Raw genomic sequence first — 27,570 nt, forward strand, 5'->3', positions numbered from 1 at the left:
ATAAATCTTGAAAATGATAAAAATTTTGTTTTTTATTATAATTTGTGACAAGAAAAAATGATTTTTTTGACTTATAATATAAGACGGAGAGAGTATGCGCTATGCTACCTAGGGAATGCCATGTCGTTCACGATAAGTGTTACTCCCTGTGTCATAAAATATATGATTTGTTTGACCACATTTACGTTTGTCAATGTACAACTTTAATCATTAATATGTTTATTTATTTATTATTAAAAATTATAAAAATTGTATATTTTGAAATACTCATTGAGACGAATCAAATAACATCTCATATGCTAATATTTGGATATATATATATATATATATATATATATATATAGAAAAATATGATCAAAATAGATCATATGAATAATACACTAATGGTCCATTTGATCTGCAAAATATAAGTACTGGACATAACAAGTCAAGACAGAACAATACAAGACAAACATTTAAGGTATTGAACCAACTTTATATTTTACGATGTTTGGTGGACAAAATGTTATTTTAGTATTTTAGACAACTTGTGCAGAGAACAAAAATTTATCCCGTGGTTTTGTGGGGACAAGAATTTCAGTTTTTGTCCTGTACCTCGCCCGCCCCACAGTTTGTCCAGTATCAGAAACAGTTTTAAAATCAAACATAATACAACATAAGTTGTCTCATCCAGTCACTTATTTTTTAACAGGTCAACAAACACACCCTAAGTCAAAATTAAGTCATTTATTTTAGGAACAAGAGTAATTATTATATATATGACCACGAGGTAACGTGCTACCTACCAAAACTTGTAATTATTATATATATGACCACGAGGTAACGTGCTACCTACCAAAACTTGTGTATTCAATTGCCAATCATACACATGATATTTGGTATCAGCATCATGAGTGCTATCACTTATCAATGCTATGGCACATTTATTTATTTTTAGGCTTAATTGTATTTTTGGTCCATTTATTTTACCTGTTTCCTTATTTTGAAATCAAACATTCTTTTTTTTTTTTCTTCTTTGTTACTAATAAAATCAAACATTTTTGTCCTCCTATTTTGATTTGTTTTGCATTTTTGGTCCTCTGCCCCCTTTTTAAACTAGGTGGCAAGAAAATTTCTTATGTGGCAATACTATGTGCCAAATTAAGCAATACATATTAGCATATGTATTTTTTTAATAGAAAATATAATTGAAACAATTAAATAATTATATTCATATAAAAAACATTTATCTAAATAAAAAAAATTATAAATTCAATTGGGGCCAAATTCAATTATAAATTCTTTTTTATGGTGCATGTTGCACAAGTTAACGATATCATTATAACGAGTACGAATTTTGTACGAATTAACTACTATTAGATTGATAGTTTATATCATAGAGATCATCCATGTCAAATTTTAAAGAAATTGAAAATCATACGATATGTTGATACCCATAAAAATTAATGATTTATGAGTTTTTATTAAATACCTTTAATCTTGATAGGTCTACACTTTCTATATTCTTCCTTAAACCCAAACTCTAAGCAATTCGTTAACAAAAATAAATAAAAATTACAAGCAAACATTTTTTTTTTGTACAAGCAAACAAATTATTAAATAGAGTAAAAATTAAGGTACTGCTTTTGCAAGCTAAAACAAAATGAATACGATAAAATAAAAAAGGAAATAAAAAGTACAAGACTTGTTAATTTTTGAGTCCATGCACCACATTGTGTTGAGGCAAAATCCATTTTAGTGTTTTAATGACAACAAACCTTATGGAATAAATGTTTAGTTTTATGAATGATGATCTACTGATGTTTGCACTTGAGTTTTTGTTGAAAGATAGATATTAGCAAAAGTGGACGAGCTAGAAGCCACTCACATCAACAAGTGCATTTATATACTCAAACAGTGAAAGATTTGGAGTATCATCAGATGATCACAACAGTAGTATCACAAACATCAAGAAGATTTTTTAAAATACTGTTGTTTGAATCATACGAGGATTGATTTAAGGTTCAAGCAAAGAAAGTAAACTTCATGATTAATAGTCTTCATCTTCATCACAAGGTTTACAATGAGAATTAAATATTCAAGGAAGATTATGATGATTGTAGTTGAAGAATCATAATGGAAAAACCTGCATCACAAGCTACAAAAGAATATACTATGGATAGATGTTACAAAAGGATTACAAGCTACAAAAGGATCGATGTTGTGTGACAAAACTCACATTGAGTTTTGTACTACATGCTTTGAGGATTTACTACTGCAATTAACATCAAAGTATCATCCTACCAAAGCTTCTTAAGATGACAATGTTTGAGAATGATTTTCCATGAGTTTTACAAAGGAGCTTATGCACAAGGCATAAAGGTTTTAATCATTCTCATTATGAGTACACTCACACCATTACTGAAGAATCTCAAAGATACTCAATGAACATACAACTGTGTGAAAACATCAAAAGGAATTATGGGAAGTTTTGCAGCAACAAGATTATATGTCCCACTAATTAAGAAAAGTGTTGAATACTATTTCAAGCATGATCCGAGAACATTCTCCAGTTCAAGGAATAAACTCTTCCAGGTTAGTACTTCAACACAAACAGTTATTGTGATCTAACAAGTGTTCTTGAGTGATTAATATAGACAAGAACTAAAGCTCATTCATTATATATCACTCTACTTGAAATTGTTGAAAACTGCAAGTTTATGAGAATGATCAGAGAACATTCTCCAGTCTGCACTTTTTCTCACGTGCAAAGCTATACATCAACAATAAGCACTTAATTGATATCATCTGAACAAGAGATATACAAATAAACACTTTTGCAAAAGGACTTCATTGAATAGAATCTCTACAGGATATAAGTCATTTAAGGCAAGGATTAAATGATAGAAAAAGAAAGCTTCCTATTTGGTCATGTTTAAGGAATAAACATGAACATGTCTTTGACAATTTATTTCTCAAGTTCACATGCTCTATTCATAGATTATTTGAAGACATTTATGGACCAATGAAAAGGAGACAACAAGTTTGAAATGGTACTTCTCAAAGGACTTCATAAAATATATTCTACTATGTTCTTGATCTACAATGGAAAGCTACTTGTACTTTTGCAAGTATACATGAATAGTAAAAGGATAAGAAGACCAGCTATCATCATATGATCATCATGAATATCTTGAGGCCCACAAAATCAAAACAAGCAAAGCATACCTCTCTATTTGATCTAGGCCAAGAATCAAAAAATACATTGGGAGAACGATCTAAGAACGTTCCAGAATCAAGCAAATTTCCTGCTCATGTTTGAAAGATTCTCTCCAGCTGTATCCAGCTGTTATAATTGATCTTCCAAGGCTTCAACAGTGCTTGTTTGTGGAGAAAAAGTTTATACAGCTCAAAGATGCTCAAACTCACGCTCCTCATGACATCATCATTCTAAGAACATTCTCATGAAGCATCTTCTCTCTCATCAAATATTATTTGAATAATATTTTGATGTGGCTTTTAAAGGACTAACGGCTAGTCTTGTGCTCCACTCAAACTTACTTGGAGACCACAAAACAAAGGACAAACAACATCTATAAATAGCACACTTGGGTGCTTTGAAGACTTGAGAGCTCACACTACAACATTCATTCTATACTTGTCTTTTTCGTACAAGGTGCCAAGCTCTTCTTTCATCACTCATACTCAAGCTCTCCATTCTCATCAGTACTTCTGAGTATATTGAGTGTTTTGATTTGCTTCTCAAATTAACCTTTGAGTTTTTCAACAAGCAAATATCTCAAGAGTTTCAACTACAAATTTCAACATCTACACTTGTCTTTTTCGACCAAGTCATCAAACTCTTCCACTCTCACTCCAGCTCTCTAACATCACATACTTGGATCAGTATATCATTGAGTGAACTGAGTGTATTCTTCTATTAGCTTCTCAACTTGATTTTCTCTTCATTTGAAAGCTTGTGATTCGAACAACTTATTGTAAAAGAAAGATTGGCTCAAGTCAATACGTAACTATTGATTGAGTGACACCTTAGTTTGTAGGACTGAGGTAGATATTAAGCTTGTAGGGCTTAAGATTATTGATCTTGGTTTAGATCAAGGAGGTTTGTAATTTGAGATTACTAGTATCTCAAGATTATAGTGGATACTCACGGAGCGTGAGGGACTGGACGTAACCCATACTATTAGGGGGTGAACCAATATAATTGTTGTGTGTTGATTCTCTCTTCCCTCATCTTTTATTTCGAGCAAACACTAAGCACACAATTCACTTTGAATTTGTTTGACTGCTAACCAGATCCTTCTGAGATCATTCTAACGTTTTCTGTTGAGTTAGTTTTTAAAAGAGTGCAGGATTATTTTTTAAAAGGGTCACAATTCAAACCCCCCTTTCTTGTGCCTATTTGTTCCACTTCACATTGAACAAGCTGGTCAGAAACTCTATGATGTTATTTTGAGAACTTCCACCCTCACCAAAAGCTCCAAATAGCTAAATTTTTCCATTTAGTGGCATTGATTTTAAATGCTTCCAATGTGGAATTCCAACCACAATGTGTTACAAAACATCCAATAGCCTATGTGCTAGAACCAAGCCTTTCTTTGACTCCTTTTCAAAATCTTTTTGGATCTTAGTATCTAACAACCCATAAGAAGTAACTTTCACTATCTCTCAAACCATAAGCTACTTCGTGTACGCTCTTCATCAAGATAAGACTTACGAAACTCCCAAAAAAAAAATACTATGTATAACCAAAGAGTTGAAATCATCAATAGTAAACTATAAACTAATATCTACATTAATATTTAAACTAATATGTATCGAGAAATTTATAGTTATTAAAAATAAACTCTAAATTAATATTTACATTAATATTTATACGAATATGTATATAGAATAATTTAAAATTATTTATAAAATTATTATTATTTTTAAAAACTATTTGGGCTGATACCAAGCCTCACACATGTCTGTCGCTGTGTGTCAAGTTATCAATACTCTTAACTACAGGCTTATTAAAAAGCTATATAGTACGAATAATATATAGAAATTAGGTGGGAATACACATTCTAAGTGGCTTTATACTTTTAATATAAATTAAAGTAAAAAAAAAAAAAAAAAATGCTAGATAATTGTTACACCCTCCGGTCCTATATATAAGGAACACTTTGAAATATTTTTTTTGTCTTTTTTATAAGAAACACTCTTTAAATTTATTCTTTATTAAATAGATAATTCCTTGTATACCCTTATTAAATTATATAAAATGCAAATATTCCAATGTTATGCGTTAATTACACAAATACATTCCCAAAGTTAGTTTTGGAATAACACATAACATTTTAGAATAAAAAAATAAGTCTCCTTGATATGTGTGTTTTTCGCAATGTATTCCTTATATATATATATATATTTAGGTAATTTGGTTTAAAATTATACGATAAAATTACAATAGATTTTGCATGATATAAGTTTAATGATGTCACATGATAGAGCAAGATAAAAACTATTATTTCGCTTCTCGTTCTACATATTATTTCTCTTATTTTCATTCACGAGACTATATAGTGACTCTATAAATATAAAATTATTATAAACTCGATTCTCAAATGAAAATTTAATTAGTCAAGGATCATAAAGTGCTCTACACTTCTCATTCTACACCAGTTAGAGTCTCTCTCTCTCTCTTTCTCTCTCTCTCTCTCTCTCTCTCTCTCTCTCTCTATATATATATATATATATATATATATATATATATATATATATTTCTATATCTCTCCCACAGGATAATTTTCATTTTTTAATAATATTTATTTTCTTATGTGTTTCTTTTTTCTTTTGAAGGTTATCTATTTCATTTTTCATTTTATGTTATTTTGAATGTTGTATATATTTTTCTTTCAATTGTTTATAAGATTGATTTTATTTAATTTACTTGAGTATGAAAATACGATATATGTTTAAGGATGTTACAAAGACATAGTGGGGTGAGAAATACTCCCCCGTTCCTTGTTCTCCGTTCAATAAAACTAAGAAATTTTCTCTCCCTCGCTCTCTCTCACATCACTATCTCCTATGACACATACTTTGATCATTGTCCCAAAAAGAAGCAATCTTCACGTATAAACGTCAAATTAGAAAATCTATGTATGGATCTTCACTCACATTGAACAGCCGGATGTAATCTAGTGAAAGTGCGATGAACACAAAATATGGAAAAATTTCTGTAGTCGGAATTAAAATTTTAATTAGTCAATGTGTATTTATAATAGTGGAGTGGTAAGTGTTTCCTGTTTTCTATGATATACCAATAAGAGATTCTCTCTATCTCTATCTCTATTTCCATCTCTTTCCCGTCTCTGTTACAAGACTCTATAGAGAGTCCATCAACAGAAAACAATTGTTAATTCTATATTATTTTTTAAAAAATAAATATCAATAAAATTCTCGTGCTCAGTTATCACTATCTTCTACTTACACTTTTTATTATTGGGGGTCACTTTTCATCGTGCTAAATAAAATATGAAATATGAAAATTTGAAATATGAAATATGAAATTTTGAAATATGAAAATATGGATAACGTCCGCAATCGATATTCAAATTTTAATTAGTCAACGTGTATTTTTAAGAGTCGGGTGGGAAAAACTCATTGTTTTCAATTTTACACAACTAAGACTCTCTCTCTCTCTCTCTCTCTCTCTCTCTCTCTATTTCTATCTCTCTTCCGTCTCCGTTATAGAACTCTATAACTGCTCTATGAACAAAAATTAGTTGTTAATTCTTTATTATTTTTTAATGAATATCAAAAAAATTCTAATACTATATATAGTATTTTATTTGGGATTTTTTTATTTTCAAAAGAGATAATCTCTAAGTGTTGTTGAACGGGGAACGAGGGAGTACTTCATAATGCACTATACCACTGCAACATCTTTGAACATACTCCCTCCGTCTCATATTATAAGAAAAAAAAATCACTTTTTCATGTCCCAAATTATAAGAAAAAAAACCAACTTTTATCATTTTTAAGATAGACTTTTACGTTGTTTCAAAAAAAAAATAGACTTTTATTTAATTTACTCTCTCCCTTCTTTTTCCCATAATCAATAACCAATAAAAACTCTTTTCATATCTTTCCATGAAACTTATTTCAAAAAAACACAAAAAGTCATTCTTGAAATTATTGATAGAGATTTAGCAAGTGTACTAAATAGTCGTCAAGTAATAAAATTTATAAAGTTCGTATCCGCAGGGATTTTTTCAATCTCGACAAAACAATTAAAATAATTTAGGATTAATAATTAAAATGCAAACGGGAGAGTTTAACTTAGTTTGAATTTTTATCATAAACTTATAAATAACTTGGGATTCAAATTGAATGAAAGAAAAACGATTGATCCTTTTGGTTCATCTAATTACTACTTCTCTTGGTAATTTCATGTATAATAACGAATTTACTCAATTTAGTTTCACGATTAGACTAAATCAAAAATAATTATGCCCAATGTCTTGGTAACATAATCCTCTCCCTTGATCATCGATCCCTAATGTCTTAGGTAATCTATGATCAATTGATGTTTACAACCTTTAATCCTTTAATCTCAATTAACGATCCGAAATGTCTTAAGTGAAAGTTAATTGATCAATCGTTCCTAGATCGATCATTCATTCCTATCGTCATAGTAAAACAAATAATTGAAAACATTACACAATTGATCAAGTTATGCAAAGCATTAAGAACAAGGAATGATTGAAGAAACTAACTTCGTAATTCATTGATCATAACATATGATAATCACATGGTTCAAGAAAAATAATAATCAGAATCCCCTAAAGACCAATCATGAGAATTTAGCTAAACATCATACTAAAGAAACAATGAAATAAAGATAAAACCATGTAATAGTGTGCAGGCTTGGTGTGCGAGCTGTTTGTTTCAGGCTTAGTGTGCAGGCTTGGTGTGCGAGCTGTTTGTCGGGTAATGACTTCAACATAAGGCCCAAGTTGTCTTCCTTTCATTGTACCAAGCCCATCATATTAAATGATATACTCCCTTTTAGGCCATCACCCACACTACACAATATGTTACTAACTTCATAAAATAAAAACTACACAAAATGAAATATTAATAAAGAAAAATACTTAATTGACTCAATAAACTAAAAAAAATGCAATTTATTTAAAATGACTCAAAATTAAACACTAAACTAATAAAATGATCTTAAAAACTTAATTAAAAAGACTCTAAAAATAGCGATTGATGAAGATTCATCACAACCCCAAACTTAATCTGTTGTTTGTCCTCAAGCAACAATTCTTTCAAAAGAGTGCAACTCAACCTCAAACACCAAACCAAACATTCATGTTAATCTATCTCCGTAATCAATAAGAACAAGAGTAATGCTAGCGTCACTCGTTTGGACACTCTCTTTCAAAGACACGCTCAAGTATAACGCCACATTACCCCTTTTTTCTAATGACCAACCTATTAACCGGTTCAATGAGTAAATCCAATTTTTTTTTTTCTGTTTTTTTTTGTTGTTATTCAGTTCTACACTACCCATTCAATCTACCTGCATAACATCAAACCCTCAACCATCAATATCCTCCACCGGCTTCTAGCTCCTGCTTGTCTCTTTCCCTCTTATTTTGACACCATAGTTTGTGGATTGTGAGAAGAAATTTTACTCTCTCTGAAATAGTCACTTCTCTCAAGCCTTTGGATTTCCCTAATGAACACCCATTTAACAACTGGAGACGAGATCTGGTTCCTCCTCTGTAAGTTTGTGGATTGTGTTTTGTTTGGTCCGAGACAACCCATCACCTTCGTCGCCATCTTTTGCATAATGTTTTCCGACTATCATCTCACTAGTCACTACACATGAAAAATCAGATTCCAAACATTTAATGAGTACAAGGATTATTGATGAACGATGAGATGGTTTGGGAGATGATGATTTAATTAATAATTACCTGCACGACGGGACCATCGTTTCAGAGAGAGATTTTGGCGTTTCAATTGTTGAACCAGTTATTCAGGTTGCCGGTTACTCTCTTTAATTAAAAGAGTGACGTGGCATAGTATTAGAGGGTGTGTTAGAACGCGTGTGTTAAAATGAGTGACCATAACATGTCATTTTACAAAAATTATCATGCTCAAGGTCACTTTCATCTACTAACAACCAATCAGAAATTCAAAATAATTCATCCAACATTCATCCATCAAGCTCAATTCTTTCTTCACACAATCTCACAAAAATTCCCTCAAGTGTTTAGGGACATACACTCAATCAACACAATCTACATCTTTCTACCATAAGCTTGCAAGGACTCTGAAAATCGATCGACAAACAATGAATATGCACCTTTTGAGGACTTTTCAGGTTATAGCGTGGCTTAGGGTTATTGAAGGGTGGACATTTTTAGTAAACTAGGTAGAAAAACTTGAAGTTTTTAAGATCACCTATTTCAAACAAAAGTGGACAAATTAATTGATCCCCAAAATCATCACATTCATACTAGAGAACTTAGTTTTCACAATTTTTTCCTCATGCAAATGAATCCACAATGTGTGAACTCATTCCATGCTCAATTTTTTTTTTCAAAGAAGTCCCTCAACAAATTTTTTTGATTCATTTTTTTTTCCAAACATAGTTATGCATTTTGCATTCTATTTGATTTATTTTTCATTTCTTTCACCATTTCCTTTCTTTTCATGAGCGACATTCTCTTCATTTTTTTTTCACAAACTTTTTCAAAATATTTTTCTTTTAGTTCTCTAGTACCCCACCCCAAACTTAATAGTTTGCAAATCCCAAGAGCAACCCCAAACTTAATGATGAGCATTGTGCTCAAATCACAAGTTAGGTGATCAACTTCAAGAAAATCATTTTTTTTTTTTGTAAAAATTATGTGGTTTTCAAAAAGAAGTAAGATCAAAACATTTTTCTTTCAATAAGGCTCAAAGGGGCTAGCAAGGGATAATAATATTCAAGGGTAGGCTACAAAGGCTCAAGCTCACAAAGACGTGCCTCGGTGCATTATTCATCGCAATCAATCAATTAAGAGAATTCAAGCAAGTTCTAGAGAATAGGAGAGACGTGGAACTCACATAGTCAAAAAATAAATTCAAGTGTTTAGGCTCAAGACCTCACAGTTAGGATAATAGAGAAGAATTAGAGCCATTAGGAATCATGCCAAACAAACAGAAATCATTTCCTCAAAAATCATCAGCAAACTAATATAACCAAAGAGCAATAAATAATGTAAGTTGACAGTTACTACTTAGATGGAGAGTAAACTAACAAGCACATTCTAGTTAAATGCTCAAAATCAAGTCACGCATAAAATATTAACTCAAACAAATAAGAATAGAGTAGTGACAAATTCATTCAACGGTGCTTTTTATTACTTAATAAAATGCAAAAATTAAAAGAAAATTAAATACCGAGTTACCTATGTTAGGGTGGCATATATGTCAAAAAGAACACGTCATCCTTCTTTTTTCGCTTGTTGGTTAAGAATTCCATGAACTTAGCATAGAGAAGCAAATGTTCCCATCTTCCAACAACTAAGCTTTTGGAACAAGCACTCTCCCACCTTGGAGAAGGTTGAAACTTCTTTTGCAAGAGACTTTTTGCTCTAATCTCCATTGGTTGAGACTCAAATGTCACATAGAGATCTATGCTCTTCACTCTTCTCATGCCATTATTTTTGTCTTTCAATTTTTCTTCTTCTCCAATAGCATGATGTTTCATCTCCATCTTAACCAACTTGTCACACTCATTTGCCTTTTCAACAAGATTACCACACTCAACTTCAAATTCATCAAATGAACCTTGATTTGACCTCAAAAATTCATCTAAAATCTTTTTGAGTTGAAAGTTGTAATCAATGTTGATCACTTCGCGCTCTTTTTCCTTCAAACAATACTCCTCACAATAGTCATTGTGATGATTCGCTCCACAAAAATCACTTCTCGCCTTAAATCTCAAAATATTTGCATCCAATCTCTCTTGCTCATAAGATAGTAAACATAGTTGATAACAAATGATAGCTATTTCTTCGGAATCAGCCAATCTATTATCAATCCATTTCATTGCTACCAAACTTAGAGAAAATTTTTAGTAGCAAAATAAACTAAAGAAGACATAAAGAGAAAATTGCATATATACAAAAATAAAATGAAAATATCATGAAAAAAAAATCCTAAGTAAAATAAATTGGCTTGTCAAAATTAATCAACAATCCCCGGAAACGGCACCAGAAACTTGATAGAGATTTAGCAAGTGTACTAAATAGTCGTCAAGTAATAAAATTTATAAAGTTCGTATCCGCAGGGATTGTTTCAATCTCGACAAAACAATTAAAATAATTTAGGATTAATAATTAAAATGCAAAGGGGGGAGTTTAACTTGGTTTGAATTTTTATCATAAACTTGTTGAGGCAAAATCCACTTTTGATGTTTTAAAGATTACAAACATCTTTAATTATATTTTAAATGATTCTGATCATTTTGTTATCTAACAAGTGCTTTTGAGTGGCATAAGTTTAAACAGATTCTAACAATCCACTTGCAAAGTAAAAATCCTGCAAAGTTTAAGACCATTCTGAGAACATTCTTAACAGACAGACTGCAGTTTTGGTTATAAGCACGTTTTGGAATAAGTGCTTTCTGGTTTTTCAAGTCAACTAAGAACAAAACAAATAAGCACTTTACAATTGATTTTTGGACCAAATCACTACAGGAGATAATCTCTTTTGGGATCAACAACATGTGATGGAATTTAAGTATATGCTTTCCTAGTCATATATCATGAAGAAAACCATGAGCTTGATCAATTGTGGTATTGACCAACCAATGAATATATCTGATATAATATCATAGACCAATCACAATGGAACAACCAGATTTGAACTATGAGTTGTATTGTACTTATGCAAAGTACACAAATGGAACATTCTTCAATGGTGGTGTCATAGAAGTACTTTTTGTCTCATATGCTCTTGTACTATTCCAGCTGGTTTTATTCTCAAGCTAAGGCTACTACTGATCAGCCCTTAGAGCTATTGAACAGCTGCACACCACAAGGAAGGAAGGATGAAGGTTCATCACAATTGGCTGGTGCAGTCAAGACTGTTTCAAGACTGATGCAAGACTGATCCTGCACACAGTTTTTCAAAACCATTTCCAACTGTCATAAGTCCTTTTCTGAGCATCCAAAACGGCTATATCTGATACATGACAGTGGAAGGAAGTAAGAAACAACTCATATGTACTTGGTTTTGCTCACACATATTTGGATCTTATGGATCAAAGCCAAATGGAAATCAAGACTGTTCCAAGACTGAACAGAGAATCTGCAAATTATACAGAAGTTGTCTGCTGCATGTAGAGCACTGAGTAACAGCTCTATTTTGCCCTCTAACTGATATACTTGAAGGCCAAGCTTCAATCTCAAGCAAGCATCTATAAAAGGCAATCAAGTCCAAGGGAAAGAGCAAGAGTTTTCAAGCAATTCAAGTGATATAAAACACATTCAATCTCTTTAGCTCAAAGTTTTTTTTTAAGTCACTCTTTTGTATCATAATCCGAGTACCAATCTCTTTTAGAGTGCTTTCATCTAAGCTTCTCTTTTGTATTGAGTCTGAAAATAGCTTAGAACCAAATCATTCACATTGTAATTGAGTGTTTTTTTGGTCAAGGTGACTAGGAAAGTTCAAAGCTCTAGGAGCTTTGGTAAGTTGTTGATCTTAGGTCAAGATCAAGGTAAACTTGTAAGTCTTGGATCTGTAACTTTTAAGTGATTCTAGTGGACAAACTCACAGGAGGTGGGGACTGGACGTAACCCAAAGATTAGGGGTGAACCAAGATAACTCTTTGTGTTTATCTTCTTTCCCTTAACTTTTATTTTCTGCAACTGTTTTTACACAGCACAGATCATTCTTAGAACGATCTCACTGAGCACAAAAATAATTTTATCATTAACTATTTATTTTGTGACTTGAGTTTAAATTTTAAAAGGGTCACAATTCAAACCCCCCCCTTTCTTGTGAAAAACTTTGCTACTTCAAAACTTATAAATAACTTGGGATTCAAATTGAATGAAAGAAAAGCGATTGATCCTTTTGGTTCATCTAATTACTACTTCTCTTGGTAATTTCATGTATAATAACGAATTTACTCAATTTAGTTTCACGATTAGACCAAATCAAAAATAATTATGCCCAATGTCTTGGTAACATAATCCTCTCCCTTGATCATCGATCCCTAATGTCTTAGGTAATCTATGATCAATTGATGTTTACGACCTTTAATCCTTTAATCTCAATTAACGATCCGAAATGTCTTAAGTGAAAGTTAATTGATCAATCGTTCCTAGATCGATCATTCATTCCTATCGTCATAGTAAAACAAATAATTGAAAACATTACACAATTGATCAAGTTATGCAAAGCATTAAGAACAAGGAATGATTGAAGAAACTAACTTCGTAATTCATTGATCATAATATATAATAATCACATGGTTCAAGAAAAATAATAATCAGAATCCCCTAAAGACCAATCATGAGAATTTAGCTAGACATCATACTAAAGAAACAATGTAATAAAGATAAAACCATGTAATAGTGTGCAGGCTTGGTGTGCGAGCTGTTTGTTTCAATTCATCCTCCACCACTATTCTGTTTCCTTCCTCCGTTCCTTTCTCTCGCGCTCCAGTGCCCAGCCCCTCAATTTGCCAAGAAACCTTTCTTTTCATTTCCTTGGTTCGGGTAATGACTTCAACATAAGGCCCAAGTTGTCTTCCTTTCATTGTACACAAGCCCATCATATTAAATGATATACTCCCTTTTAGGCCATCACCCACACTACACAATATGTTACTAACTTCACAAAATAAAAACTACACAAAATGAAATATTAATAAAGAAAAATACTTAATTGACTCAATAAACTAAAAAAAATGCAATTTATTTAAAATGACTCTAAATTAAACACTAAACTAATAAAATGATCTTAAAAACTTAATTAAACAGACTCTAAAAATAGCGATTGATGAAGATTCATCAATTATCATGTTTTACTTTTCTTAATAAGTGTGAAAATATATATTTTTCTTATATTATGGGATGGAGGGAGTATATAGCAATTTCACACTCAAATAAATGAAATAAAATCAATCACAAAAAACAATTGAAAAAAATATAGACAATAATCTAAATAATATAAAATGAAAAATGACATAAACAACATTAAAAAGATAAAAGAACACACAGAGAGAGAGAGAAAAAGAGAGAGGATCTATCAATGTTGTTGAACGGGGAACATGTGATTACTTCCCGCCCTACTCTTACTATGCACTTGTAACCAAGGTTGTCAGGATCGAATTTTTACCTTAACTCGTTTTGCATAGGTAAACTCGAATCATAAAATCGTACGAGTTTGCCTAAAATTAATATTATTATGTCTATGACATATACTAATATAATACTATAAAAATCACAATATTTTAAAATGTTAACTTAATTATAAAGCCAAAAATACTAAATCACCATATAAATAGCATCATGTCCATAAACTTGCATCAATATACATAATTAATCCAACAAAATCATATAAATATCCAAATAACAATCCAAAATAAGAATATTCATAAGTTTCTAACTTAATTATAGTCTCCTAAAAGTCTATAACATCATCTTCAAACTGTGTTTTTTCTTTGAAAGACGTGTAGGGAAAGTTTTTGTCTAATGGGCCAAAAAAAATGAAATTGGGCTAGAAAAGTTTGAAAATGTAAACTCGGAAAAACATGTAAACTTGCCCTAGTTTATCCAAGTTTACTGTTTCCACTCCGAGTTAACTCGGCTAAACTCTTTTTTCCATGATTTTACCAAAAATCGAGTTTACCTTCGAGTTAACAAGTTAACACTCGATTTTAACAACAGTGTGTACGCGCGGGCGCACACACACACACACACACACTCCACACACACACACACGCACACACACACTCCCTCCGTCTCAAATTATAAGGGAAAAATCTCCATTTTGTTAAGATGTTTTATATTCAACGGTTGCGATTGTTTTAATCCGGATAAAATTGACCAAAATGATTACTACATATATAAACCAAAACTATTGGATTGTTTTTCTATATATTGAATAACAGTTAGCACTAATTAATTAATAATAATACATAATAACAATAATTATAAAAAAAAAACATAATAACAATAAATTTATTTATTTTAAAAACAATTATTGTTGTAAAATAAAAGCACCGTGCTCTAGTGCAATCCGCAATGCATGCATATGTCAACAACAAATAAGAAATGTTCCTTTCCCTTGATCAATAATTAATTTGTGAATGTTTGCTTGTTTGCAAAATGGAACAAACTATTCACAAATTCAGTAATGTTTTCATACGAACTTCCCCCAACACCAACTGCGCCTTTTGCCAAATCCTTCAATTGCATGATATTACTCTTAATCATTTTTCCTTTTTCACTTTCCATTATTTCCAATATACATTTCTTCATTCCATCTTTTCTCACAATTTTTAATTCATCAGTTGGTGGCCTTATTCCAATTTTCCAAACATCGACAATAAACTTTGCATTTGTGGCTTGATCCGACCATTGAGGCACCGCGACGATTGGAACTCCTAAACTTATCGCTTCCAATGTGGAATTCCAACCACAATGTGTTACAAAACATCCTATAGATTCATGTGCTAGAACTTTCAATTGGGAGCACCATGTCACAACTAAGCCCTTATGTGACTTTTTCTCAAAATCTTTTGGGAGTTTGTTCTCTTCAGTGGGTATAACTACCCATAAGAAGTAATTTTCACAATCTTTCAAAGCACAAGCTACTACCTCTAATTGCTCTTCATTGATTGATGCCAAACTACCAAAAGAAACATATAGAACTGACCCTTTTGGCTTATCATTTAGCCATTCCATACAATATTCTTCACTTTTGAATTGTGTTGCACCATACTCTTCATCATATTTAATTCGCTTGTCTAAGAACATTGATGGTATCGAAGGCCCTATGTTTCTAAAGTTGGGCCAAATCTTCATGATCCAATCTGCAACCTACAAGGAAATTGAGTTTGTAACCCTTGCAATTTGAAATATGAGATTTGTTTTACCGTCCTACCTACTTCTCGTGCACTCTATGCGTTTTCATTTTTACCCTTCCGTTACTTAAGTAGCGGACGTTACAAAAATGAGTAATTTTGTTAATGTCGTCCGCTATATTTTTTTTTGGTTTACCACGATATTTGCTACAAAAAAAATTGATAGGTTGTCTAGGTTGTCTTTGGGGGATATCCGCTACCTAAATAGCGAATAAGGGTATTTTGATAAATTCGTAAGGCACGCGAGAAAAGAAATAGAGTGGCAAAAGAAATTCTCTTGAAATATATATATATATATATATATATATATATATATATATATATATATATATATATATATATATATATATATATATATGGTCAGGATCAAATGACACCAACTAGTTTGACATCAAATGTTACAACTCTCAATAACGTTTTAACCGATATGAATTTTACAAAATCCACCGTTGGATTGAAAGTTTATATCGTATAGATCATTTATGTAAAATTTCAGACAAATCCAAAATCATTTGATATGTTATTGAGATACATCAAAATTAACGGTTTGTGACAACTGATGGCTGGAAATTGCTCTTTAAATTCTTTAATATGCTCACGGACCCCTCAATATATACTTTAGAAATTTAGAGGATTTTTAACGGGGTTACTTTTACAACCCTATCATTTACTCAAATGTTGTCCGCTACTTAAGTAGTGGACGACATTTTTTTTCTAAAATTTCTGATTTTATAACATCCGCTACTTAAGTAGCGTAGCGGATGTGTAAAAATAGTGTGCGTGAATGATGATAGTCAATATATGATCTTTTTAGTAGTAATTTAGGGTTGTTTTAATAGCAATTGAAGCCCAAAAGCAAGCAAATACCTGAAAAAGTGAAGTTACTTGGCCTAGAAGCAAGAAAAGTGGAAAAAAATTAAAAGGGCAAAAACGTAATAAACAACGCAAGTCATCGTACCTACGACGAGATCCAGTGTGGCGCGATGAGAAGGAGGTTTAAATTGAAGAAAATCTGCAACAAATCTTTTCCATCGTACCACGATGACTTGTCATCGTGGCACGATAAAGGGAGTTGATGAAAAACAGAAAATTTGGAGAAGATATTCTATCGTACCATGTTGGGTTTTGAATGTTGGCTACAATTTTGCAAAAACAACAACAACCAACTGTTGGACCAAGATGTTGTAGCATGTTTGTACAACATATGTCTCCTGAAGTTGTGCGCGTTAATACTCTGTTTTTATATCTTTTGAAGATTTGATTTACAAATATGTTCATGCTTATCCAGCAAGCTAAACGCGCCTTCTACTGCAAGTTAATCAAAAGGCGGTTTGTTTTATTTGTTACAAAAATATGTTTCAATATTTTTGTATCAAATCTTTTAGTTGAAGAAATATTTTTTTGGAGTAAATCTTTTCTCAAAGAAATATTTTTGGGAGTCGAGAGTTTGTTGAAGAATTATTTTCAAGCAAATCTTGCGAGCTGTCCATTGAAGATTTAAGCAAATTATTCTGAAGACCTAACTTGGGAATCAAGATTATTCAAGGCTATAAATACGAAAGCCTAAACCTTGTTTTAGGCATGTAATCTAAACTGTGTCTACCAAAGCGTGAGTTTTAGGGTTTAGAGTGTTTATTGTTAATTGTGAGCCTTTCTTGTATCACATTGATGCAAGCTTAGGACTAGGGTTTGAATTGTAAGTTGTGTACTAACTCCAAAGCTTTTAAGCAAGGAGGTTAAGTAGTTTGTGATCGTTATCTTAAGCTTTTAAGTACGGGTATAGATCGATTGTGTCTTGAAGGGTGACTTCGCCATCATTGTTGTTTGTATACTATCACAGGTTGTGTGGTAGTGAAAAGGAGTGAGACAGGGTCTCATATCTAGGAGTTCCTAGGTAGAGTATAGCGCGAGTAGTTGCTAGGTGATAAGTCGTAAACTTGGATGTTTGCTGAGGGCTTAGAACTAGGGCTATTATAGTGGATTCCTCATGGATTGGTATCCCCCATAGTAGGTGTGTTTACACTGATCTGGGTTAAAAAACCTACTGCGTTCCTTTTATAATTCTGCACTTTATTATTATTATTTTGTTCGTCTGCTGTGTTATATAGACAACTGCTATAATATCTGTCACAACACTTGTACACTGCGTAACAGGAATTTCATACCACAATATGGTCCATCGTGACCAAGATGAAGCAAAATTACATGCCATCGTGGCCACGATGGGTCCGCAGAAAAAGCCCAAATCCAGCTTAAAAACTATAAATAGAGCCCTCATCCTTCACTATTATTCATTCCAAAAATATTGAGAGTTGTTCAATACTCGCTCTAGAGTTAAGAGAACTCTAAGGAGGAGGCAAAGAGGGCCAAGGAACTCCAAGGCCAATAAGGTTCTTTTCTTTATTGTCTTTGTAATTTATTTTTCCTAGGTTAGGTCGAGTAGATGAACTCCCTTACGAATGCTTGAGACATGTAACCTTAGATAAAGTTTATGCTCAATTGTTATTACGTTATTTTTCTATATTTGTCTTGGTTTTAATTATTCATTCTTTAGTATTGATCACATTAATTGAATGAACCTCGAGGGAAATTATCTGATCCCGTGACAACAACTTAATAAGCCTGATTGAAAATACATTTCATCCTACCTATATGAGACCATTAAATTCAGTATCTGACGTTACTAGGGCATGATTAAGATTATCACGTAGTTAAATTCTGCACTGATGTTAGGAAACCGAGCTGACTTAGAGAACTTGTTAAATTTTGAACTTCTAAAGGTAAGGACGCCCCCTCGAGGCTGAACCCATTAAAGGTAATGACACGAGATAACAAAGGCTAAACCTAGACTAGCTTAATTGGTTCGACCTAAACAGATTGCAATAGAAGTAACGTTAGTAATACTAGGTTTACTTTACTGAAACTTAATCTGGTAGCTTATAACTGATAACAAGGTATAGTATAACACCACTTACCAATCAGGAGTAAGGGAGTTCGAAACACTTAACCACACACACACCCTTTTATTATTATTGTCCTTTATTTTCTTGTTGGTAAAAAAAAAAAACTAAATTTATGTGTGATAGTTGTTTGAAACATACTTCCTCCGGTCTTTTTTATAAGGAACAATTTGGAAAAAAAAATTAGTCTTTTTTATAAGAAACAATCATTAATTTATTCTTACAATTTCATTTCTACCCTTATTAAATTGTATCAAATTAATTCATTCCAAAGTTATGCATTAATTAGAGTGACATATTCCCTATATTACAAATTTATAATAGACAAGGATAAATTAATACACCAAGGTTAGTTTTGGAATAGTTTGTAAAATTTTAGAATTTTTAATAAGAAAGATAAAGTTCATTGATCTGTGTGTTTTTTTTCCAAATTGTTCCTTATAAAAAAGACCGGAGGGAGTATGTTTTATGTTAGCCTTTTTTTTGTTTTCACCACCTATATCTAGCCTATTTGACTGCTTAATCTGGTTCGGAGGTCAGTTCTGATATCAAGTTGATGAATTGAACATGTATTTTATTCCCATGGTACATGGTTCGATTCTCACGGAAGATAAAAACTCCACTAGAGAGAGTGTGGAGAAAATCGTGAGGTGACAGTGTCAAAACCGCCTAAAATGGAACCCTGAGCTGATACACTAATCACTATTAGACCAACTAACTAATTATTGATTATTATGGAAAATATATGATGATAAAGAGTTTGGAAAATATATTGATCATTGGTATCTGTTGGGTGAGTTCACTCCCCAAGTGAGACCCACGCCAATTAAAAGAAAATAGAAAAAGAAAAGAAAGAATAAAAGGGGAGGTGTTAAAAGTCTTTGGGCTTAGTATTGTTTTAAGCCCATGTTGCCATGTGTTTTGGTCACGTGAAGAAAATAAAAGGGTTGTAACATAACACAATTGGAGAACAACAACAACAGTAGCCGCGTGAGAGGAACAGAGTTGTGCGCCGACAAATTGTGAGAGAAGAGATTTTGGTTCTAGGTGATAAAGAGTGTGTAGCAAAGTTGTTTTGTTTGAGCTACAACTTTAGTAAGTGGTTTCTATCATCTAGCTAGTTTTTACTAGTTGTTTAAATCTCTCTCTAGGTTATGTTAGTTTACCCACTTGTGTGAAAATTAAGTTGTTGTTTGATTCCACCTTTAGGTGATGATTATTGGTGTTCCTAGTATTTACTAGAAGACTATTTGTGTACCCATTATTGATTTATAGTGGAAGATTTATCTGGCTTTGCCCGTGGTTTTTTTATTCTCTCACATTGAGAGGATTTTCCACGTAAAATTCTGGTGTCTGATATTTATTTTACCGTCGTTATTATTTTGCTCTGCTATTGGAATTTTCTGGTTGCCCATTTAATTGCACAGGTGGTTGGGAGAGTTAATTCCGCATTTTAAAGAGACTATTTAGTCTGGTTTCCCCAACAAAGTGGTATCAGAGCTTTGGTTGATTTGTTTTGTGCAATTTTAAAATGGAGAAAAATTCAGAGCCGAATATGATTAAGCTGAACTCTTCCAATTACACACTTTGGAAGACTCTCATGGAAGATTTGTTATATACAAAAGATTTGTATGATCCCATTGAGGGTGAAAGTGCTAGATCGAAGGATACTTCAGATACTGATTGGAAGAAGATGAATAGAAAAGCAGTGGCTATTATCAGGCAGTGGCTTGATTTAAGTGTGTATCCTCATGTTGAAGCTGAAACGAATGCTCATACAATGTGGAATAAATTGAAAGAATTGTATGAACGGAAGAATGTGCAGAATAAGGCATGTTTGATTTGAAAGCTGGTTAACATGAAGTATAAAGATGGTGAGTCAATGGCAGAACATATGAGTGTGTTTCAGAACACGGTGAATCAGTTGACAGCTACTGATATTAAGCTGGATGATGAGTTGCAGGCTTTATTATTGCTCAGTTCTTTGCCTGACAACTGGGATGTTCTTGTTGTGAAACTGACAAACTCAGCTCCAAGTGGGAAGCTGGTAATGTCAACAGTTAAAGAGAGCATGCTTAATGAAGAGGCTCGAAGAAAAGAGCGTGGTTTGATTGGTTCTCATACTCAGTCAGAAGCTCTTGTTACAGAGTCACGGGGGAGCAGCCAAAGTAAAAATTTCCATAAGCATGATAAATCTGAGAGGCGCAGCAAGTCAAAAGCCAGAAAAGAATTTACCTGTTTTTATTGTAACAGGGAGGGACATATAGAGAAATATTGCAGATTGCTCAAGAGAGATCAACTAAGGGAAAGAGACGATGATAGTGAGAATGAAAGTGATAAAGACACTTCTGCAGTTGCACATGATAGTGCTACCGATGTCTACATTATTTGTGATGATGATGATTCCATAAATCTTGCCAGCCATGATTCAACTTGGATTATTGATTCGGGTGCCTCATACCATGTTACTCCTAGGAGCGATTTCTTCTCATCTTATACCATTGGTGACTTTGGTACGGTAAAAATGGGAAATGAGGGAGTTTGTAAAATTGTTGGTATGGGAGATGTTTGGGTTGAAACTAGTATTGGTTGCAAGCTTCAGTTGAAGAATGTTAGACATGTTCCAGATATCCGTCTAAACGTGATTTCAGTCAAAGCCTTAGATATTGAGGGCTATCACACTTACTTTGGTGGTGATGGAATATGTAAGATCACCAAAGGTTCTTTAGTGGTAGCAAAGGAGCAATGTAACGACCCGTTTTTCGTATTCGTATATTTTATTAAATGTATTTTATTTATTAATTGGCTTTTATTATTTTAGTGAGCGACGAATAATTATTTAGCCGAACGTAAGTTATTAGATGCGAGAACCATTGTTTTGGGCTAATGGGCGTGAGAGGCATGGGCCTAAGCCATTTGGGCTTGGTTCATGATAATGAGAAGTAGTATAAGTAGCAAGTCCAACTTATGAATAGTATCATAACTTCATTTCTTTGAGTTGAGTGAGTAGAAGCAAGATAGAGCAAGAGCTAGGGTTTTGGCTAAGAGAAAGCTTGAGCAAGAGAAGGCTTGGATCATCATCTTTGCTTAAGGTAAGAGATTAGAATTCATGATTCTTGAGTGACAAGGAGGGGGGAGATTGTCTATGTCTCCGTTCCCGAACTCTCCCACTCAATTTCTTTTAGACCTTTGATAAGCTTTTGTATGTGAGTGTGATGTTCTTCATCATCACTTTGTATGTGTTAATCACTAGCTTGATTTCATGAAGAATATGTATGTGTTTGGATCATTTTTGAAAAGTTTGAGAAAGTTACTTAAAACCCAAGAAATTGGCTTGATTTTGATCATTAGAGGTATTTGGATGTTTGGAAGGGATGATTAATGTTCCTTGATACCATATATGTTTGGAATAGCTGTTTATATGAATTTATAACATGTTTGGATGAATTTTTGAGTTGATTTAAGGTTAAACCGCCTTAGATAACTCAAGAACAGATATTCTGTTCTGGTGTGGTTCGCTAAGCGACCAGGGGTTCGCTGTAGCGAACAGGTTCGCTGGATCTCGCCGAAGCTCGCTATGAGCAGGTGGTTCCCGGGGGAGGTTCGCTTAGGCTCGCTAAGCCTTCGCTCAGCGAATAGTTCGTTGAAGCTCGCCAAGTCTCGCCAAGTCTCGCTATGAGCAGGTGACTTCCTGGTGAGGTTCGCCAAGTCTCGCTAAGGCTTCGCTTAGCGAAGGCCTCTGTGACAGCAATTTTTGTTGATGTTTATAAGTGTGATTAGGCACTTGTAACATGGTTTAAGAGTATCCTTACATGATTGTTGATACATGTTGATACTGTTAATGCTTATTGTTAATCGTTATATGATTGATAAACGTGTATGCAATAAGTTGTAGCTTAAAGTGAGCAATGTTATGTTTTGGCATTAATTTGCAATGTTAAGTGAATGTGTTAGGATTGTGTTCCCGCATTCATAAAAGAGTAGCTTCGAGCTAGAGAATATCATATGGTTGATATGTGTATACATACATGCATTCATGATTGTATGTGAACATTGGAAACTTGGGTTCCAATAACGAAAATGGATTATGTGTCCATAATGAAGCCGAGGATCGGATTAGATGAATCCATGAGTCCGGAGTTGCTATCCAACAGGATATAAAACTGTTTTGGCTTATCCAAGGGAGATAAGATGGTTCGGTAAGTTCCGACATATCCAGCATGATACAAAACTGTTCTTGGTCCACCGTTGGTGAGACATCTTGGTACCACATGCATTTAGTTATGTCTAGGGATGGCATGACAGTGAATTAATTGGCATTAGATACCTTAGGGTAAATGCGCATATATTTGATAAATGGTACGTGACATTATTTGGTTGAATTGTGTTGAACTTTATTAATTGATAATCGTTTAGTGCGATGTTTTGGCGTGAGTTAGAATATGTATGATGTAGTTCGAAAGTGTAAGGTCTTTCTTATGCTCGTATGATATGCGATTATGTTTTCTAACTCTCTGCTTTGTGTTATTTGCTGGACCTTTGGGGGTTCAGATATTCAGGCTGAGGATTGTGCCGACGTTTAGACTGCTGTACTAGCGTGGTGTTGAAGTACCTTTTGGTGAGGAGACTTAGCATAGATTACTCCTCTTAGTACTAGCTTTTGACTAGAGTTTGTAAATAGTGAATGCTCTGGTAATGTAACATCGAGTCGGGGTTACGCTTGGATTTCATCGTATATCGGTGTTACCTTTTGATATGCTAGTTCTTGTATAAGTGACATCCTTAGGGATGAATATGGCTTATGTATATATATATATGTATATATATGCATGCTTGGTTTGAATGAATCCGCTGTTGCTTTTCATGTTAAAGTTCATGACGCTCTGTGTGTATGTATTGTGTTTTTAATTACCGCGTGGCACTCTGCCTTTACACTTGTTGAAAAGTTTTTAAAATTACGTTTTTAAGGGTAGTATGGGTTAGGGTGTTACAATAGTGGTATCAGAGCCTGGTTGGTTCGTGTGAACCAATTAGGACTTTTCTTTTCCCCGTATGAGCATGTGTAGGGAACACTGTTAGTACTTTCTAACGTCTAGTTGTGATTCGTTCAGGAATCATGGCTGCTGCGAGAACGAATGCTCAGATTGCGGAGGCTTTGGCCGCACTTACCAACATTGTGGTTAGAGATCATCAACCTGGAAGAGAGGTAGAGATGAGGTTGGAAAGGTTCATGAAGCAGAAACCGCCAACATTTACCGGAGGTTACAACCCGGATGGAGCTCACAAGTGGCTGGAGGAACTTGAGATAATTTTTGAAGCAATGGATTGTTCCGAGGAAGGGAAGACAACCCTTGGGACATACGTGTTGCGTGAGGAAGCGAATGTGTGGTGGAAGAATGCCAAGTTGAGGCTAGGACCCGGTGGTATGGCTATACCATGGGCAATGTTTAAAAGAGAATTTTTGGTTAAGTATTTTCCTGTGGATGTGAAGAACAAGAAAGTGGTGGAATTCATGGAGTTGAAACAGGGAAATATGACGGTAGCTGATTATGCCGTCAAGTTTGAGACTTTGTGTGCGTTTAGCCCGCATTACAACACTATGGAAGCGGAGAACGACAAGTGTGTGAAGTTTGAAAGTGGTCTACGTCCAGACATTAAGCATATGATTGGATTTTCACAGATAAGGGATTTTGCGACCCTTGTGAACAAAAGTAGGATCTGTGATGAAGATGGTAGAGCTAAGGTGAACTACTACAAGGCTGCGAATGACCGAAAAGGGAAAGGACAAGAGCGCGGGAAACCTTATGATAACCGCGGTAGGGGTAATACAAGTGGTGGTAAGAAGCCGGTGAATGGAAGTTGTTACAACTGTGGAGAAAGGGGTCATATGTCTTATGATTGCCCTAAGAAAGGAGATAGGTGTAAGAATTGTGGAAAGCTGGGCCACAAGACCGAGGTTTGTAGAGGAAAAGTGGTGTGTTTCAATTGTGGTGAAGAAGGCCACAAGAGTCCGACTTGTAAGAAGCCCAAGAAGGTGATGGGCAAGGTGTTTGCTTTAAGTGGAGAGGATGCTAGCCTTGAGGACAATCTCATTAGAGGTACGTGTTTCATCTATAACACTCCTTTAATTGCGATTATAGATACGGGAGCGACGCATTCTTTTATTTCTTTGGATTGTGCGAAGCGTCTTAGTATTCCTTTAACGGATATGATGGGTAGGATGGAAATAGAAACTCCTGCTAATGGTTCAGTGATTACCCGACAAGTATGTCGTAACTGCCCCGTAACCATTTTTGGTAGGCATTTTGGTATGGATTTAGTGTGTATTCCACTTAGTGGTATGGATGTGATTTTTGGTATGAATTGGTTAATCTTCAACCGGATTCATATCAACTGTCGTGAGAAGGCCGTTGTTTTTCCGAAGCCGGAGGAGAACTTGCATTTGATGAACGGGAAGGAAGTATCGGAAGCGTTGAAAGAACATGCCGAGATGTTCATGATGTTTGCATCATTGAAACTCGAAGGAGGAGTTAAGGTAGAAGAGTTACCGATCGTTTGTGAATTCCCAGATGTGTTTCCGGATGATATATCTGACGTGCCTCCAAAGCGAGAGGTAGAGTTTTCTATCGACCTAGTACCTGGAACTAGTCCGATATCGATGGCGCCGTATCGAATGTCAGCGTCGGAGTTGAATGAATTGAAGAAGCAACTTGAAGAGCTGCTTGAGAAGAGATTTGTTCGACCGAGTGTTTCGCCATGGGGAGCGCCGGTATTGCTTGTGAAGAAGAAAGATGGAAGCATGAGATTATGTATAGACTATCGTCAGTTGAACAAAGTGACGATCAAGAATAAATATCCACTTCCGAGGATAGATGATTTGATGGATCAACTAGTTGGAGCTTGTGTGTTTAGTAAGATAGATTTGAGATCTGGATACCATCAGATTAGAGTGAAGACGGAAGACATACCTAAGACTGCATTTAGGACGAGGTATGGGCACTACGAGTATTCAGTTATGCCGTTTGGTGTGACCAATGCACCTGGAGTTTTCATGGAGTATATGAACCGAATTTTCCATTCATTTTTGGATAGATTCGTGGTGGTGTTCATCGACGACATTTTGATTTACTCAAAATCCGAGGAAGAGCACGAGGAGCACTTGAGAATTGTTTTGCAAGTCTTGAAGGAGAAGAAGTTGTATGCCAAGTTGTCGAAGTGTGAATTTTGGATGAAAGAGGTGAGTTTCCTAGGGCATATAATTTCAAGTGGAGGAATCGCGGTAGATCCTGCGAAGGTTGACGCTGTGTCACAGTGGGGAACGCCGGAATCTGTTTCAGAGATTAGAAGTTTTCTTGGTTTAGCCGGTTATTATAGAAGATTCATCGAAGGTTTTTCGAAGTTGGCTTTACCGTTAACCAAGTTGACGAGGAAAGATCAAGCGTTTGTTTGGGATGGTAATTGTGAGGAGAGCTTCCAAGAGCTCAAGAGGAGATTGACTACTGCACCCGTGTTGATTTTACCCGATGCCAAAGAGTCGTTCGTCGTGTATTGCGATGCTTCGAAGTTAGGACTTGGCGGAGTGCTTATGCAAGGGGGTAATGTGGTAGCATATGTTTCAAGACAACTGAAGGTTCACGAGAGGAACTATCCAACGCATGATTTGGAGTTAGCCGCAGTGGTGTTTACTTTGAAAGTGTGGAGACACTACTTGTATGGATCGAGGTTTGAAGTGTTTAGTGATCACAAGAGTCTGAAGTACTTATTCGACCAGAAGGAGTTGAATATGAGGCAACGAAGATGGCTCGAATTCTTAAAGGACTACGATTTTGAATTGAGTTATCACCCCGGAAAAGCCAATGTGGTGGCCGATGCATTAAGTAGGAAAACTTTGCATATGTCATCATTGATGGTGAAAGAGTTAGAGTTGATTGAAGAGTTCCGAGACTTGAGTCTTGTGTGCGAGGTTACTTCTTCAAGTGTGAAGCTTGGAATGTTAAGATTGACGAATCCTTTTCTTGAAGATATTAAAGAACGTCAGAAATCGGATAAGAGATTGATGGAGAAGATGGTACTCATCAATGAAGGTAAGGAGACCAATATCAAGATGGACGAAAGTGGAGTCATGAGATTTCAAGGAAGAGTTTGTGTACCGGATGTACCCGAATTGAAGAGAATGATCATGGAAGAAGGTCACAGAAGTGGTTTGAGTATTCATCCTGGAGTAACCAAGATGTATCAGGATTTGAGGAAGTTATTTTGGTGGCCGGGAATGAAGAGGCAAATTTCTGAATTTGTTTATTCATGCTTAACTTGTCAGAAATCGAAGATTGAGCATCAGAAGCCGTTTGGTTTGTTACAACCAATGTTTATACCCGAATGGAAATGGGATAGCATTGCAATGGATTTTGTGGGAGGTTTACCGAAGACCAAGAAAAGTAACGAGGTGATTTGGGTAGTGGTAGA

The 27,570-nt window shown here is 34.3% G+C and overlaps 1 protein-coding gene across 1 annotated transcript in view; it reads right to left on the bottom strand.

Annotated features, from left to right (window-relative positions):
• Positions 1-15,157: 15,157 nt before the first annotated feature.
• Positions 15,158-27,570, bottom strand: part of LOC123889766 (UDP-glycosyltransferase 74G1-like) — a 28,675-nt gene continuing 16,262 nt past the window's right edge. Inside the window, exon 2 of the mRNA XM_045939258.1 lies at positions 15,158-16,103. Within this exon, the coding sequence (XP_045795214.1) occupies positions 15,360-16,103 (744 nt within the window). The 3' untranslated portion in view covers positions 15,158-15,359. The remainder of the gene's footprint in view (positions 16,104-27,570) is intronic.

This window comes from Trifolium pratense, linkage group LG6, assembly GCF_020283565.1.
Source record: "Trifolium pratense cultivar HEN17-A07 linkage group LG6, ARS_RC_1.1, whole genome shotgun sequence".
NCBI classification, from domain to species: Eukaryota; Viridiplantae; Streptophyta; class Magnoliopsida; order Fabales; family Fabaceae; genus Trifolium; species Trifolium pratense.